Raw genomic sequence first — 18,693 nt, 5'->3', positions numbered from 1 at the left:
TTGGATGTTTATGGCTGTTGTTAATCATTCATGTCGTTTGTTTTCCCTGTCCTAAAAAAGGTTCCTTGGTGTGTCATATTTTCTGCTTGCGTTGATCTCGTGGTCTTATCCTGAGTTATTTCTGATCAACATTATGTATGACGTGCTGTGACCGACCCCTGTGCCGCTTGACAGGGAGCTGCGCGACTGTTTCCACCTGATCTGCGAGCGGCTGAGGGAGGCGGGCAAGGCCGAGCAGCAGGACAACGTCATCTCGTCGTGCATCTTCCTGCGCTTCTTCTGCCCGGCCATCCTGAGCCCGAGCCTGTTCAGCCTGACCCAGGGTGAGTGGCCGGCCATCCTCAGCCCGAGTCTGTTCAGTCTGACCCAGGGTGAGTGGCTGGCAGCCAAACGACACGGTCGGGTGATGAGTGGAGGATGGCACATGGGTGGGTCACGGCCTCTGGGTCTAACACTGCAGACACAGTGTGAACGCCTTGAGCAAGGGAGAAGGAACATATACCTCTGTAACAATAGCAGGGCAGCTGCTCTAGTGCTCTAATCGACGTCAGGTTTTAGGCTTGATGTGGGAGTGGCAGGGACTCAAGTTGTGGCGCACATTTTTCGCAGCGATGATTCACCACGTCACATCTATGTATTCAGCTGATCAGCATTAATTAGCTGAGATTGGTGGTTTGTCGTGTGGGCGTTTCGACTCCCTCATAAGTGGTGTGGTGTGGAGGTGGCCCAACGGCGGAGTATGTCGCACAGCGTATAGATGACACAGCATTTGACGGGGTCTGCATTGAAAGCCCATCTGTTGGATGACGCCATGACAAGAGAGTCCCTCCCTTTGCTCTATCTCACTCCTCTCCTCTCTCCCACAGAGTACCCTAACGAGAAGGCGGTGCGGAATCTGACCCTGGTGGCCAAGACGCTGCAGACGCTGGCCAACTTCACCCAGTTCCAGGGCAAAGAGAACTACATGGAGTTCCTCAACGAGTTCGTCGTCAAGGAAACCAACACCATGCGCGCCTTCCTGCGCAAAATATCGGTAAGACCTTTTCCGCAGCGCAGTAGATGATGCCGCTGCGCTGGTCCGGCTGTCACAGAGGTGTCCGACACTTCCCCGCTGTCATCGACCGTTTACCGAGGTCGCCAACTGCCTGTCCTGTCCTCGGCAGCCGGATGGGCCGCGTACGCAGCCTGCCAACGACAGTCGCAGTCACTGATTGGGTCTCGATATATCGTGCCTATATATTGCCGGCCATCGGCAGCCCCGCCGCCACCATTCCAGCGCTATGAGACGACACATTACCATGCGACCTTCTCATGTGTCGTCCGCCCCGGCACGTGGCCGGTTAATCTGGCCTCTGCTGAAAGGGTAGTGTATATGTTTACCTCCCACTGACTGATGAGACCGGGCCGTGACGTGACTGCGTTAGGCTACCCTGGGAATACACGCTGTGGTATTGGATATTCTACCCAAGTGCGTGATGCTGGATTATTGCGGGGAATAACTATTCAAGATTGAAAAACGGCATTGTCTTTCAGAGTAGAACTACTGGTTTTCCCCGTCCACTTTGCATAAATTTGTGACACTTTGGATACTCCAAAGTGTAGCGTGAATAGTGTCTCGCAATTGTGGTTGTTGGAAGCCGACATGATACACCCAATCTCGGACATTGAGTTGTGATGCGTCTGTGAGAGGATTCACCAGTCCTTTAGTACACCCACAGACCGTGTCGCCGGCCTCTGACTGATCGTCCTCTTCTCTTCTCCTCCACAGAGTCCTCTGGGCCGCGATGGCCGTCAGCAGGAGTGGGACGGCTACGTGGACCTGGGCAAGCAGCTATCGGTGCTGCACAGTCTGCTGCGCGAGTGTGCGCCCAAGGTAACCAGCCCGGCGCACCTGGCCGAGCGGCAGCGACTGGAGGCGGCACTGGCCACGGTGACGGCGGCGCACAGTCAGCAGCAGCAGGCGCAGCAACAGCAGCAGCAGTCACAGCAGCAGCCCCCGCCGCCGCCCTCGGCCGCAGTGGCGCCGCCGCCCAACTATCTCAGCCTACAGAGGAACATGTACAGGTGAGTGATTTATTCACACGATTTGTGCGTTGAAATATTGTCTCCCATTGACATGCTCAACCTCGCCCCTTGAGCTATCAGTTTTAGCCTTTAACTTCGTTTCTCTGGTTCACTTGATGGCGATGTAATGTTTTTTGTAGCCCTCCACTCGGTTTGCGCACCTCATTTCTGACGGTCGCCGTTTCTCTCCGCAGGCTGAACGAGCGCGCCTCCTCGGAGCGGGACGCGGCGTCCCCGGTGGCGGACTCTGACGGACCTACCGCGCCCTCTGCCGCCCCCACCGTCCCTCCGCCGGCTGAGAAGGCCTCCACACTACCCAGGAACGCCTACCTGCCGGCCGGCGGCTCCTCCAAGCGGCCAGCGGCGCACCTCAACACCAGCGACGACTACGTGCTGTTCAGCGCGCTGCGGCCGGGCCGGACGGGCGCCGCCGGCCCCCACCAGCACTATCACGGCCACCCGGCGCTGGCGGCGTACACATCAGCCGGTACCGGGCCGCGCAGGGCGCCGCGAGCCGACGACGACACCGCAGAGCACTCGGCCACAGAGCTGGAGCACAACGTCAAGGGCTCGCAGATCTCCATCTCCCAGCTGAGCAACGTGGCCTCCAGCGGTTACCAGAGCTTCGCTTACAGCCAGAGCTCGAGTCCGGTGGACCCGGCCATCAGTCACCAACAGCAGCAGCAGTCGGCCGGCCAGCAGCCGACGCCGCTGGCCTTCAACAACCCCGTGTACCAGCTCAGCAGCAACAGGACGCGCCAGACACGGTGAGTGTCCCTCTCAGGCAGACGGGCCGGGCCGTCTGTGTACGGGTGCTTGTTTGGATAGCGTGGATCGATAAATCACTGTCTGGTAGTGGCTGTGGTTATACCAGGGCCCTGATGTTCACCACCTGCTCTGTGGGCGTTCTGCCAGGATAAACGTGTCACACAGCTAGTCCCTGCAGCCCTCAGGGACTCTGGCGACAGCATACGTTGGCTGTGCGCCGCCCTGAGTATCGCCTGTTCAGCGTATGGGGCGGATGTCGGGCTGCCGTGTGCTGTTAATCTGTTACCCCCCTCTCCCTGACTAACCTCCGTACCGTGCTGTCCACAGGCCGTCGCCCTACTCGCCGAGCACCTCGCTCAGCTCGGCCCAGAGTCTGGAGGACGTTCAGCTGGTGCTGGCGCCGTCGGTGGCCGCCCCGGCCGGCCGCGCGCCGCCGCGCTCCTCTAGCAGCTCGCCTTCACCGCCGCGTGAGCGCCGCCACCCGGCCGCGCCACGAACTAACCCGCGTGCCGTGCCGCCTCCGCCGCCGCCGCCGGCCGGAGCCGAGGAGCTGTACGGCCGCCAGCGCCGCCTCAAGGCCGGCCGGCGAACCTCAGCTGACGTGCTGGCCACCAGGCGGCAGCAGCAGCACGGTGACAGCGACAGCGAGAGCAGCGATGGACTGCGCACCGGCCGCGACAGCCGACTCAAGGGCAAGGCCAGGCGCGGCCGGCTGCCAGAGAAGTCCTTCGAAGAGGTAAGCAGAAGTTTCTTCAGAGATGAAGGTCATATAGTCTTCAGGGAAGCCTCTGTCGCTTGAATTAGCCTGTGCTTGTATTCAGTGGCCCTATTCTTGGGCCTGTCAACCTGCCGTTGAGTTATGGATCGACAGCTTGCAATATGCGTTTATGCCTTCGATCGTTACCTAATCGTCTCTATCTCCCTCATCGCCAGTACGAGGAGGAGATCCGTCAGCTGCACGTGCAGATGGAGCAGCTGCACAGCCGTCTGAGTGAGGAGCTGCCGCGGCCGGCGGTCACACCGACCAACCACGTCTGCCAGCCGACCCCAGTACAAATCAACGAGATACTGCACAGGTCAGTTCAACCTCGAAACCAATACCGATGCCGGAACCGGTAGATACGCAGAACTAGGTGATTGAAAGGATAGAATGCGTGCCACACTGCCATCTCTGGTCGTCAGTTACCTGGCCAAGGACAAAGTTATTCATTCATACGAGTAATCCCAGTAGGATTACTAGCTAATCCACGATCTGACAGACAATAACGGCCGTCACACTTCTCGGGGCTCCAGGCGATATCACATAGTTTCATGGTGTCATGATATAACCCTTCGTGATCCTCTCCTTGTGGTTCCGACAATGAAACTTGTTTAAACAACAGGACGCTGCCGCTGACGTAATATAGTTCCTGGTGCATCTGAAGCGGTATCACACTGGCGCCACTCGTCTGAGACAGAGCAGATATCCCGGCGGTTCCGCCACGACCAGAGCGGCACCAAGCACGGTCTGTTCCCAGCGGTGTGTCCGTCCTGATACCCGAGCCTACCGGTGTGAGACGGACCACCCGTCGTCAGCCCGTCCTGTCTCCACCCGGGCCTACCCCGTCCCCACCGGTCAGCAGGCTCGGTCGGGCCGACTGCGAGTCTCTGCCCCCCCCCCCCCCCCTCCTCATCAGATACCTGTCTGCGGTCAGTGGACACACGGTCAGCACATAAAAACGCCGGGGAAACCCTTTGTCGTCGGCCGAAATCCGCCAGATGTGGCGATCTAGTCGCGCGCGCCAGCCTCTGAAGGGCGCCGCTCCCGCCGCTCCCATTGAGGGATTTGGAGAGGCCGAATTTCCCCATTGTTAGTATGCGTCGGACCGTGGGCGGCCATCTGGGGCTGTATCAGACCCGACTGGGCCAAGATAAAGTGGTGAGCGGAGATCTCATTGCATAATTCCGGGCGAGAGATGGCGGTCAGTGTCGTCTCGCTGTCGGAGAGTGTTTCCGACCGGACCGGATTGTATGGTGCTGAGCTGCGTGGATCAACCCTCGACGGCACAGCTGTGTGTCGAGACATCGCTGTACTCGTATGAGGATGCCAGGGCAACTAAATGAGAAGTGGTCTCATTCATTAGGGTGCATCTACTAAACAAACATCACTGGCGCTGCTGGTGGAATCGTTAGCACATGAGCAGCTTTCATAGAACGTCCTGCGTCAGGTCATTGCCCCCCATTAGTGGCAAGACCAGGGCCTCGTTTGTGTTGAACTCTGCGACCCGTGTGGTTAGTTGCACTCCGGTGCACGAGTCCTCCCCACAACTGGCCGCGCCCCTTTGTTGCACCCGAGCCCCTCTGACTGCATGTTTACCCTTCCCACCTCAGCTTGGCTCTATCATGAACGCCACGTGACCTCGTCTTACCTCATCCTATCACTTAACTGGCCCCGCGCGATCTTAGATTGCGTCACTTAACACCCCTCATCTCGTATCGGGTGATCGTCCTTGTTGGCACCGACAGGCGATGACAGGGCTGCGTCCTGGCTCCTGACTACTCCCCTGACTGCTCCGCTGACCCCACTGATCCTACCTTAACCTGACCCGCCCCGGCGACCTCAGCTGACCCCCTGTGACCCCGACAGGTTATCGCTGGTGGAGCACGAGCTGCGCCGAGAGCAGAGTCAGCTGACCAGCGTGCTATCAGAAAAGGAGCGTGTCATTGAGGCTCAGAACTCGCGCATCCAGGAGCTGAACGCGGCCAACTCTCAGTTACACTCGCTGCTGGCCTCGCTGCGACCACCGTGAGTGACGGGAAGTGTTTACCGGGAAGGTGGGATGTGTGTCGTGGCCGTGGGTGCGATCGGACGGAATCTGATCTGAGCTGCCCGGTGGAGGCCCGGTGGAGGCCTGGTGGACGGGATCTCTGTGTAGTCTTGGCGCCAGTCAGACGGAGCGGGGACCGGGCAGCGTCCGGTAGGGGTACCGGCGGGGTATCGCCGGGACTGGGACGGCGGCGTCTGTTGACGTAATGTCGTCTAAATCCGGCGCCGTGTTTAGTCTCGAGTTGTTGTCTGTGTATCACTGACGATAGTGTCCTGGAATGTCGTGACGGGTCTGCTCGGCACCGGACGCCGAGATGAGATGTGATCCCCCGTGTCGTGAGTCCGTCCTCTGACCGTGTCTGTGTGTCCGTGTGTCGCAGGCAGCAGCCGCCCCCGGCCGGCCCCGGCGGCTCGGCTCTGGTGCCCATCTCGGACACCTCTGACTACAAGAGCAGCTCGTGCTGAGCGCTGAGGCGGCGGCGCCGGCCCGCGGCCTGACCAGACCAAAGACTGTCCGCGGACAGACTGTGTCCAGCTGTGGTTCGTCCGAGGACATACTGTGGCAGCTCTACTTGTCGTTCTGTATCTGTCTCTGGGGAGGGGTGGGGAGGTACCGACCGGGTACCGTCACCTGTGTCACTCATCGCATAACTCGCGCGTCATGTGTTCGTTTATAGCCGCCGTTGGCGGCCTGTCGCTCGGCCTGGGAGCAGCCAGTGCCGCTGCTGAGGAACAAGCCTCGGGAACAAAGAGTTGTCCGGCCCAGAGCGGTCACCAGCCCAGAGCGCACTGTGCAATCGTGTTCAGAGTGCCGCGCTCCCTTTAGCCGCTGCGTTCGTATGTTATATGACATATAGTCAGCGGCGCCCTGTTCGACACGCTTAGCTGTCCTTGTAAGCAGTCATCGTACGCGGGTGAAGTCGTCACAGTCAGGTAGAGAGTATCTGAAACAGAAATATACGTTTCTTCACAGCAGACTGTTTGAATCGTTGATGAAAGGGTGGAAATGAATGCAGTGACAGACTGGAGCGCTGGGAATTACGCTGGCTCGGGTTGAAGTGGTTGAGCATGCACTTACAAAACAGAATTGGTCAGAATTAGGCGATACACGTAACTCATCCGAATACAGAATATCAATTTCGCTTAGGCAAACCTGGGCTGACAGTCACCAACGGCAGAAGGCCACCGCTTGGCAGCTGTTCGTGTCAAGCCTCCACTGCAGGATGCTACGGCCTGCTCTGATGGGGCCCTCGTCATATCTGTGACGAGGGTGGCGCCTCTCAGGTCAACTGGCCCATTTTAGCTGATCGAGTTCGAGCTTAGGACCTTGATCCATACACAGGTAACGGAGTGCTGAACAAATGTTTTATCCACTTTATTTCAATTTAACCATCGCAATTACGGGGTCGAACGCCCTCCCCCCAGCCCCTCGGTTTTTCGCGAATAACTCGCGCTAAAAGGGACAGATCGCGGCGAAACTTTCAGCGCCCTCAAGTTAACCACTTTAATAGGTACATACTCTAAAATTGGCATGACCCTGAACCAAATGACCTTTGACCTGTGACCTATTTCTCAAGACCATGTTTGGCCACAATCGTGATTCGGCGTATCATCGCATGTCGGCTTACATTATCCGCGTGTCTTTTTGTGGTTTCAAAAATTCAAAATTCAAACGTTAAAACATGTGAAAGGAGGTTGGTCCCATGCCTTATAACCAGCGCCCCGCTGGGGGGAGAGGGGAATCTGCCCCTACAGTTTTTCGCCAATAACTTCTAAGCGCGTTACGCCAGCGACGTCAAACTTTGAGTAGCTTATCATACATCAATTTGACACGTTCCCTGAAAATTTGAGCGAAATCCGTCGGAAAAAAATTGAGAAAATGACGGTTTTGGTGACGTCATGTTCGCCATTTTCGCCTCAAAAACGGCAAAATTTCAAACGCCTCTTACATCTTCCTTTTTGAAGGAATCAAGACGCAACAAAAAAGGCTATACGTGATTCTACTTTTTCTATCAAATGGCTCTCTCGGTTTTATGAAAATTTTGGATTTTGTCCCAACTTAAAAAACTGACCTTATGGAGAAAATCATTATGGAATTTAAAGTTTTGAGCTTTTCGGAAAATCCGGAATACATGTTAGAGAAGTGGTATATGTGCACTTACATATCAATTTTTAGAAAATTCGGTTCAAAATGTGGGAGTTATTCACGACACACAATTTTAGAAAAAAATGATTTTTTGGAAGTTCTAGACCTCGTACGGAAACAAAAATAGCACCATTAGATTCGCCGTGAAAAACTGCATCCGATAGACACCTTATTACGTCATAACAATCAACTTCAAAATTTGACCTCAATTGACCTGACCTAAGCTGCGCCCCTGCTGACCTTGCCCTGGCCTCGACCTGAAATTCATCCAGGTGTGGTCCATATCACTAATTGAGTGTGCCCATTGAATTCTATAAATAAAATGACCCATAAAACATGTGTCACACATGCCCTTTTCTATATTTCGTTTTTGGTGACCTGACCTGACCTTGACCTAGACCTTTGCATGACATTGTTATGTAACGAATCTTGTCTTGGTAGCCTAAGAACACGTTTTGGGCAATCAGTCTCAGTCCATTCTTCGGCAACTACGGTGCAAGATCGATACTGTAGAAACTTGCATTTTGTACCCTTGACCTGACCTTGACCTGACCCCTGACCTACTTAAGCAAAAAAGAAAAGCTCTTAAGATCCGCCTCGTTGAGAGCTTTCGATTGCCGTTTTTCCCGTCTTTCTACGACCATCGGTTCGGAAGTTATGACAGGGGGGGGCAGAATCTGCCCCCCCCCCCCCAGCAGGGCACGTATGGCTGAATAGCCCAGCGGGGCGAGGGTTATGGTGGGTGTCAAGGTTACGTGAACATCAGTTCTGTTCATTGACCTTTGATGACCTCGCCTCACTTTTTCGAGGTTTACATGTTCCAGGCTAGTTTCTGGAGCTGATTTCGAATTTAGCAACCATTTGAATATTTAGGAATAAGTTTTGGTGCCTTCCTAACGTGTTACGAAGCTGTTAGTGGTGGTTGACACCTACTATGAATACCAGGCAGGACCGCCACCGGTTGACCTGACCTGACCTGACCCGACCTGGCCTAAATGCATGAAGACATCATCTGTGATCAAAACTCATGAAATTAGTGATCAGCACCCCGATAAAAAAATAACAGCCTCACTTTACTAAGTTCTGACAGGTCCCGATTTTCTTGACTTTGGGTCATTGGCCTGACCTGGAAGGTCAACCAATGACCTAGGATCTTAAGATTGGGTATAATCGGCTTCCTCTCGTCACGGACAACACTCTCGTTTGTTCTAGCTTGATCAGGGGCTCAACGCCAAGGAGGGTCTAACGGCCCCCACCGTCCTATACGTTCGCGGCTGATAAAGCACCAATACGGGCGAGGGTTAATTTACCTATATTAAACAAGAATCGCTAGGGACGAAAGTAAATGAGAACAACTGCATTCTACCGTATATGCATGATTTGGAGTTTCCGATTGACTGCCACATCTATAGCCTCGAACTCCTAAACCGTTTGCACAATTCGGGGATGTTTAGTTACCGCAGACTTCCAGCAAGTCACTCTGACCCGCCGTGAACGGCTTTATTGACACTCATAGTCACTGCGTCGCCGGAACGGCGTGGACTTTACTACCTCAAGAGGCGGCCTCTGCGTGCTGCCCAGTCAGACACCTCAGATAGTGCATTATTATAGTTCGATATTCACCTTCTTAGCAGATCCTGTAGGTTTGCAAAATCGACAGCCACTTCGATTGTAATAAATACAACCACGCTTGCATCGTTGCAATAGCATTGCCTCACCTCCCCCCCCCCCCCATGTGCGTTTATTTATTGATTTCTGTCAGTATTTAGTCGCCGAAGGGTTTAGCAATTTCTTCATCGATGTACTTTTATACGCCAATTTAAATTAACCAAAATGCAAAATCGCTGTTCCGGCTAGAGAGCGAGTTGAATGCAGTGATCACCAAGGTTGCGAAAGGAGAGAAGGGGTGAATTCCCCGCTCGCCTGACCATGCAACAAGCATGTCGAACGGCTGGTGGAACCCATCCCGTCCGCTGTTCCTCTCCCGCCCGCCGCGGCCGGTCGCCGCAGCCACCAGGCCACACCGGTCACTGTGTGGCCCTGTGGGACGGTCACTGTGTTGTTCACAGGAGCGACGTCCGGCAGCCCGTCCGACGGCCGGTCCGCGGTGTCGAAACAACTGCGCCGCCGCCGCGCACCGGACGCTCACCTGAGACCCGGAACTGCGTGTGGCGACTGTTGTACCTGTGAAGGTGACTATATTAGCTGTGAGGGTGACTATTATAGCTGCATACGGTGACTGTTATAGCTGCATACGGTGACTTTTATAGTCGTAATAGGTGACTGTTATGGCTGCATTATAGGAACGATAACTGTTACAGCTGAATACAGTGACTATTACGCCGTAAACGTTGACTGTTGCAGCCGTAAGGTGACTAACTTTAACAGCTGTATACGGTGACTGTTGTATACGGTGACAGTGTGCGTATAGTGACTTTTATATACGTTGCTTGTAACACGATAACTGTTGCTATGTACGGTATGGTGATTATTACAGCTGTATACAGTGACTGTTATAGCCGCATACGGTGACTGTTATAGTTGTAAAGATGACTTTTGTAGTCGTAATAGGTGACTGTAATGGCTGTATGATAGGTACGGTAGCTCTTACAGCTGAATACAGTGACTATTATGTCGTAAACGGTGACTGTTGCAGCCGTAAGGTGACCTACTTTAACAGCTGTATACGGTGACTGTTGTATACGGTGACAGTGTGTGTACATATAGTGACTTTTATATACGTTGCTTGTAACACGATAACTGTTGCTATGTATGGTGATTATTACAGCTGTATACCGTGACTGTTATAGCTGTATTCGGCGACTGTTAAAGCTATCGTACAGTAACTGTTACCGCGGTGACCACTATTTATGGTACTGTTATATACTGTGGCTGTTATATATGATGACTATTATATACGGTGACATACAGCTGTATATACGGTGACTGTTATTACTTATTAGCTGTACACGGCCATAGGCGGCGGAACGGGAAGGGCACCGGGGCACCGTGCCCCCCCCCCCCTTGATTTTGCCATTTTAACATTAGCCCTATGGGCGTTGCATGGAAAGAGTGGGACCAAAAGTCGGCAGTGCCCCCCCCCCCCCTTAATTGAAGGTGTTCCGCCGCTACTGTTCCTCTCTGTAGGCATCAGTCTCCTTGCCGTCCTCCCTGAAGTCTCTGTTAGTCTTTTCCTTTTCCTTCATTAGTCTTATCCTCCTTTCTCTCACCACCACCCCCTCTCTCTCTCTATCTCTCTCTCTCTCTCTCTCTTCTCTCTCTCTCTCTCTCTCTCTCTCTCTCTCTCTCTCTCTCTCTCTCTCTCTCTCTCTCTCTCTCTCTCTCTCTCTCTCTCTCTCTCTCTCTCTCTCTCTCTCTCTCTCTCTCTCTCTCTCTCTCTCTCTCTCTCTCTCTCTCTCTCTCTCTCTCTCTCTCTCTCTCTCTCTCTCTCTCTCTCTCTCTCTCTCTCTCTCTCTCTCTCTCTCTCTCTCCTCTCTCTCTCTCTCTCTCTCTCTCTCTCTCTCTCTCTCTCTCTCTCTCTCTCTCTCTCTCTCTCTCTCTCTCTCTCTCTCTCTCTCTCTCTCTCTCTCTCTCTCTCTCTCTCTCTCTCTCTCTCTCTCTCTCTCTCTCTCTCTCTCTCTCTCTCTCTCTCTCTCTCTCTCTCTCTCTCTCTCTCTCTCTCTCTCTCTCTCTCTCTCTCTCTCTCTCTCTCTCTCTCTCTCTCTCTCTCTCTCTCTCTCTCTCTCTCCTCTCTCTCTCTCTCTCTCTCTCTCTCTCTCTCTCTCTCTCTCCTCTCTCTCTCTCTCTCTCTCTCTCTCTCTCTCTCTCTCTCTCTCTCTCTCTCTCTCTCTCTCTCTCTCTCTCTCCTCTCTCTCTCTCTCTCTCTCTCTCTCTCTCTCTCTCTCTCTCTCTCTCTCTCTCTCTCTCTCTCTCTCTCTCTCTCTCTCTCTCTCTCTCTCTCTCTCTCTCTCTCTCTCTCTCTCTCTCTCTCTCTCTCTCTCTCTCTCTCTCTCTCTCTCTCTCTCTCTCTCTCTCTCTCTCTCTCTGTTGGAGGTACCCCCTCGAAATTTCGCACGTGCAAGGCTCACCCTCTCGCTCGCTCCGTTAGTCGCCCCAAAAGGCGCTATACTGGTTTTAGGTTTTTTCCTGACAGCCTATGGTGCTGACTGGCAAAACATTTCTCCCTTTGGTAATGCTGTGAGCATGTTTTGAATTCACATGTTCTTAGAAATAGTTGTGCCGCTAGTTGCGCCGCTACTGTACACGGCGACTGTTAGAGCTGCATATACAGTGACAGTTACTACGGTGACTGCTGACTGTTATGTACATACGGTGACTGTTGCACACGGTGGCCGTTATAGGTATACGGTGACTGATATACCTAATTATACGGTGACTGTTATAGACGGCAGGGTTGTGCTTGACTCATGAGTCGAGTCAGAAATTTGACTCAACTCTGACTCAAATGAGTCAGATTTGAGTCGAGTCGGATAAAATGTTGAGCTGTTGAGTTGAGTCAGAGTTGAGTCGGACAAAAATATTAAGGTGTTGAGTTGAGTCAGAGTTGAGTCAGTAAAATAACTTTTGACATTGACTTGAGTCAAAAACATTTAGGAACATGAGTCAGCTGGCTCAACTTTCTAAAAACAATATATAGTATAAGTTTTTTCATTCTCCCCCCGCTAAATAACTTAGACCTGGCCCTGCTGCCGGATTTTTTCACCCCGCTCAACAACTTTTTTATCTGAGTCAATTTTGAGTCAACACATTTGACTCAACAAAAAATTTGAGTCAAGTTTGAGTCAACTCATATTTTCATTGAGCCGCTTGAGTCATGAGTCGAGTCAAGGGAAAAAATCAGCTCCTTGTTTGAGTCAGAGTTGAGTCAGGGCATTCTGAAGTTGAATGATGAGTCGAGTCGGCAAATTTTTTTGAGTCGAGCACAACCCTGATAGACGGTGACTACAGCAGCTATACATATACGGTCACGGTGACTGGTAGAGCTGTATATTCGATGACTGTTATAGCTGTATACGGTGACTGGTGCAGTTGCATTGGTAACTGCTATATACGGCGGCTGTTGTAGCTGTATATGGGGACCGTTACAGCTATATACGGTGACTATTATAGCTGTATGCGGTGGCTGTTATGTAAGGTGAATGTAGCATCTGTATACGTTGGCCTACGGCCGTATGCGGTGACTGTTACAGCTGTATACGGAGCGTTTTTAGCTGTGTATCGTAGTTTTGTAGCTGTATACAGTGACTGCTACAGCCATGCTTACGGAGACTGTTACAGGTTCCTTCGAAAAAAAAATACACTGCTAAAGAGACAACCACTTTTCGAGTACACGGGGAGAGGATACACTTGAAAACATTTGCCGCTGTGGTTCACGTATATTAACAGCAGATATGTATTTGTCTACAATATCCTTTCAAGATCGTAAAAAAACGAAATAACTACCCGGCGAATTGCATGAATAGATTCGTATAGAATAGATAGAGCACACAATAATAACTTCAACGCAGCGGCTCGCACACATTCGACAACCTGAGCTGGGAAGTCGCAAATCTAACTGCAGTAAAGACAAGCACGACTAAGAATAATCAAATAGTAGTGGTCACTGCTAAACAACAGACGACTCGCGCCACCTTTCATTCTCGCTCTCTTCCTAGGACACACGCTATTAATACTTAGACAAGTAGGTATCGCGGACGCCTGCCCCGCTGAGATCAATGCCTTTGTCACGGTGGTGGCTGCAACGCGGTTAGGCATGAAGGACTTAAAATACAACCCAACTTCGCGGTATGGTCACCATTGCGCATTATTTGCCCTTTTTAGCGAACCTTTCTCAATATCACAGACGCGCCAACAGCCCAGCTGACTCCATATTCAGCACAGTAGAAGCATCGGCCAGCGGCTATCAGCAGTATTCTCCTCCCGGTTGACAGACAGGCCAGCTGACCAGCCTCTTCAGACCAGCTGCTGAAGGAGACCCATGCACTTGCTTCAATGTCTTCAGGTGCTGCAGCGCTGGGTATGTCAGCCTTCGCGACATTGAGACACGCTATTTGGTTTTCTCCCCAGTCTTGCACCCTGGACGATCGAGAATGTCCGCTGTCGCTTGTATTTCGCTGATACACAGCTGGTATCTGATGAAACCTCTGGAGCTATAGCCCACCATTCAGGTCTTCTCATCGGCAATTGCTGACGACAGCGGCACATCAGATAGCCACTTTTGATGACCCAGCGTCTCAACACCATTGTCAACTGATATCAGCGCGGAGCCAGCTGACATCAGCGTTGATCCACTTGCCGGAAGACCACGGCCGCCTGGCCTCAGCATCAGAAGCCTCGTCCAGCAGACATCGACACCGACAGAGTCAGCCGTCAGTTGACATCAGCGCCGTCGAGGGATGCCCCGACGACGGGAGATGGCCCCAAACCCAAACTGTCTCTGCACGTCCGCCGCCGCTGCCGCCTCCGCCTCCGCCTCCGCCTGTACGGCCGCCTCGACCGCCTCCACAGCCGCCTCGATCTCGTCCTCTAGGCACACTCGGTGTGTGCAGACGACGTGGCTGTCCATCTCGCAGCGGCAGTGGCTGCACGCCTCCATCCACACGGCGCCCGGCTCGCACCGGAACGGCTCCACACCTGTGAGCAGGACGCAGACGGTCAGACGGAGGTCCACAGATCACCCAAACAGCGGGCGGCGACAGGCAGACGTGACAAAGAGGGGGAGGGCTGGTGCGAGTCGGATTAGGATGGACAGGGGCCGGTTAGGTGCCGGATGGACCGTGGTGTTTGCGTACATTATCGGCGTGTGTGGGCGGTTGCAGGTGCGAGAGCTTGGATGTGTTTTGTGAGTGTGTGTGCGAGTGTGTGCGCGCGCGCAAAAAGGTGACCTTCAGGAGCTGTGAGTAACGCTGTGGCATTTCCTGGGTAACGTTGTATGGGGCAGACCGGGAAAACGGCATCCGTCTCCGGTATTTCCACACTGTGTGTGCAATCCAGTCATTCCGTGCCGCAGCCAGTGCCGGTCACTATGTGTGTGTGTGTGTGTGTTGCCCGGGACAACCTGAATATGTCGGGTCGCGGCGGCGAGGTCGGGACCGGTCGCCTCTGCCGGCTGCTGAGTCAGTCGTCACTCCCAGCCTTTCTCCGTCCGCCCCCCGTCACCGGAAGAGGTCCCGGCACAAGTAGCACAGGGGGAGGCCGTGGCCTTTTTCCCGGAGACTGGGGTCGGCCCTCGACAGACAGGAGCGGGAAACTGAGTCCCCTGCCTCACCTGCACAGGCCGAGGACAGAGACGGCTGCTTCATACAGACATTCCTAAACCGGCCAGGAACGCGGTCCGCCGGGAAGTGCTCACGTTACTCAGATATTGTCCGTGTACGTAATATGAGCCGTCATTTAATTTGAATTAGTTTCCACGCTATCGGATTTTTGTCGCCGAATAAGTTTGGCTTCTCATCATCCTAAACAAAGAAGCGGTACAAAGTTTTCGCTGTAAAATTAGTTCGAGATAGCAGATGCACTAGACTAGCTTTTCTGGTGTCCCACTTTTCTCTTTGCATGTCTCTTGCACGACTCATTCGGATGCGAGGCGACACTGAGTGAAAAGTCGGGTTGACTACATTACACATATGTATAGCTATACACCAACTGACCACATGGTAACATGGTTCAGCCGTCACTGGAAAGGCCGGCGTGGGGCCGAGATGAGCGGCTCTCGCCCATCAGATAACCGGGGACAGTTTCGGACACGGATGTCAGGGTATTCCGGCACACCCCGTCAGCAGCTGTGCACGAGCTGCTGACGGAGGTGGACCGTTTTGTCTCTGAGAACACGGTCCAGACACAGCTGCACACGAGCTCCAGCTGTTAACGGAGTGTCCAGAAGACGGTCCAGAACACAGCTGCGCACGAGCTCCAGCTGTTAACGGAGTGTCCAGAAGACGGTCCAGAACACAGCTGCACACGAGCTCCAGCTGTTAACGGAGTGTCCAGAAGACGGTCCAGAACACAGCTGCACACGAGCTCCAGCCGTGAGGTGGATCAGTCAGTCCCCAGAGGACTTATGGACATTTGTCGAGCATGCCGATAAACATTTGTTCAGTAGGCCGATAAACATCCGCTAACTAAATATGTGGCCGTCTGGGACCGGCACACCCAGAGCCCTCGGTATCAGATGCAAGACCTTTATATCTACCGTCTGGGTCAGTGCGCAGTGCCAGCCGCATATCGTCTGCCCCCGTCTATATGGGTAGGCATGCGCCGCCCACTCGGCCAATCCGCATACTTAATCTCTCGGTTATACCAGTCTCCGTTCGGCATAGGAACGTACTCTACCATTTCCATTCATTTATGGGCAATCAGCATTGTCCATCTGCAGACTACCGTTGACCAATGCTGTTGGAATGTTTTGTAAAAGACGACCTCAGCAACCAAATCTTGAATACCAAAACAAATGTTTGTCATATTCCTCTATGATCTGCGTGGTGGACGGTGCAGAAATGGCTCTCCCGTCAAGTCGCAAACCGGCCTCCTCAACAGTGTTTTGTAGCGTTTGGCAGTTGTTTCCAACCAGCCACTCAATAAAGTGAAACACCTGACGCAAACACCTACCACTAAACGACATGAGAACTGAGGATGACTCCTATCCTTACACTCATTATTTGAGCTGCCAAACAAGGTAGTGAGTACAAAATGTTTTACATATTTGCGTTTATATATTGTTTATATTTCTCCTTATCACCGTTATTGGAATAATATTTTGGACGCTTTTAATCTGCAATAAATGAAAATCGTTTAATGTCGGATTCCCGTCGTGATACAGTTGTAAAATAGGTAGCTGTGGCTTTTTATTCATGTTTGATATCGAATTTCAAAAGAACCGCTTACAGCTTACGTCCTTGCTAGTATCAAGTGGCCGACAGTTTTCTTACGCATGGTGCTTGTAGTGAATGTTTTACAGCACGTTTTAATCGAATCATAACATAACTACTCAAGTCGGACATGTATGTTTACAAGGGATAAGAAACATCATTGAGGTGCCGCATTTTAGATGGATCTTTGCGTCATTGCTGTTCGCAGTGTCACTTTAGATAAAACACATCATCTAGTTTCGAAAATTTAGCTTATCTTTTCAGTTCCGTGTTTGCGGCATTTTGATCTTCACGTGCGAGCCGGATTAGTGAAGCGGCTTATTCAGGCAGGCAACATCTATAAGTGTGTACCACTTCCCAAAACACAAGCGCCAGGAGTTTATACGCAATAAATCGTGATGTCGCCAACGAACGTCACTAGGTTTTCCCAGTCATACAAATGACGGATGCATGCTCCAAGACGCGTGCTGGGAGGAAGAATAGTCAAAAGTCAGCCGTAAGCTCTCTATTCTAGTCAGGCCTCCACACCGGTCTCCACTTTTTAAAGTAAAACTAATGTAAACGCGAATAAGCACACCTTGCATTTCAGGTCCGGTCAGGGTAGGCATAGTAAAAATGTGGATGGGTACACTCGCATGGACCCAAGCCAAACTCATTGTTAGAACCGTGCTTTTGTTAATGGCATTGAATAAAACGTTCCTATGAATGTCAAATGTTATGTTATAAATGCTATGAATGTTAAATGTTATGTTATTAATGTTTGCTTACACATAAACTGAAAAGTTCACAAAACTTATTTCTATTTAGGTAGCCAAGCCTTGTTATTGGCCGCAATTTATGCATATCACACAAATTTGCCGTTCGATGCATGAGCTCGTGTTCATTTCGAGCTTCAGTCTCTTTGACGCTCTCCCGAAGTATGAGCTTGGTTAAACTAGTTGAAGTTTGTGGTTAATGGGCATAGTGACAGCCGGCTGTTTCAGCGAGGACTGAGTGAGACAGGTGGCGTTCTGCTACGTTCATAAACTGCAGACGGAACTCCCGTGTCTTATTATTATTTGGGCTTCTAAACAGCTCCTAAATGAACGGAAAGAAATCCGATTTCGTGCAATTAACTCTACTGTGTGTGCCGATTCTGGTTTCGCCTTTGCAACGTTTCAGTACGATTTGACTAAATTAAGAAATTAAGCGACTTTTTATACAAGAATAATAAATAGCACAAGGATTATTGCTTTTATAGATAACAGAGCCGTCCATTTTAGCAGAAGTATTAGTTATATACAACTAACAGGTCACATTATAGGTATTAGGTACCCGTATTACCACAGATGGATGATTTTCCAGCAGCAATGGAAGACAGAAGATACTGTATTTACATGCATAGTAGGTACTCTCGAACACGTCATTCAACATTTACGTATTTTTTTAGGTTCTACGTAAGCTCTTGGAAGGTTCCACGAGGAACGTACCACAACATAAAAATATAGAGCCGACCGAAATGCGTTTTTTTTTTTTTTTGCATATCGTGCTCTACGCCTGAATCGCTAGCTGACCCCTTCAAACGGTATGCAAGAATGCATGGATACCTAATTGTGCCTTATTAAACAGCGAATGTTCACAAAACTTTCAAAATGTAGGATTGGCTGTTTGCATTTGTTTGTTTAGCGTTGACGTTTCGTTTATTTCGGCACAACAACAATTAATTAACGTTTAAAATGTAGCAAGGGCCATGTGTTTAATTTTTTCCATAGTATTGAATTTGTTAGCATTGGTTTCATATCAAGTTATTTGCTTTTCCATGTAGCCTATTAAAATGTTAAAAGTGACATTAACCCTTTACAGCGTGCAGAATTCACGGAGTGTTTTGCTTAAAGGACGCACAACCAAAAACCACAGTTCTCTTCACGTGCACAACCAAAACAATTCGCTGATCGAATTAGAGTTCTGTCAAGCTTCTCGACTTTCGACAGGCTACAAGCTGCATGGACAGTGCTTATTGGTCAAATAGTAGCTAGCTCTTG

The 18,693-nt window shown here is 51.5% G+C and overlaps 1 protein-coding gene across 5 annotated transcripts in view; it reads left to right on the top strand.

Moving 5' to 3' along the window:
- LOC122364263 (ras GTPase-activating protein raskol-like) overlaps window positions 1–6,610 on the top strand; it is a 170,561-nt gene extending 163,951 nt beyond the window's left edge. For all 5 annotated transcript variants that reach the window (XM_043334472.1, XM_043334473.1, XM_043334475.1 and 2 more), the window contains 8 exons: window positions 175–323; window positions 867–1,033; window positions 1,769–2,064; window positions 2,259–2,831; window positions 3,160–3,568; window positions 3,766–3,908; window positions 5,459–5,617; window positions 6,019–6,610. In XM_043334472.1, the coding sequence (XP_043190407.1) occupies window positions 175–323; window positions 867–1,033; window positions 1,769–2,064; window positions 2,259–2,831; window positions 3,160–3,568; window positions 3,766–3,908; window positions 5,459–5,617; window positions 6,019–6,103 (1,981 nt within the window). In that variant the 3' untranslated portion in view covers window positions 6,104–6,610. The remainder of the gene's footprint in view (window positions 1–174; window positions 324–866; window positions 1,034–1,768; window positions 2,065–2,258; window positions 2,832–3,159; window positions 3,569–3,765; window positions 3,909–5,458; window positions 5,618–6,018) is intronic.
- Window positions 6,611–18,693: the final 12,083 nt, after the last annotated feature.

The sequence above is a fragment of the Amphibalanus amphitrite genome, unplaced genomic scaffold (genome assembly GCF_019059575.1).
Source record: "Amphibalanus amphitrite isolate SeventyFive unplaced genomic scaffold, NRLGWU_Aamphi_draft 000665F_arrow, whole genome shotgun sequence".
NCBI classification, from domain to species: domain Eukaryota; kingdom Metazoa; phylum Arthropoda; class Thecostraca; order Balanomorpha; family Balanidae; genus Amphibalanus; species Amphibalanus amphitrite.
This window is presented reverse-complemented; position numbering and strand designations above follow the sequence as displayed.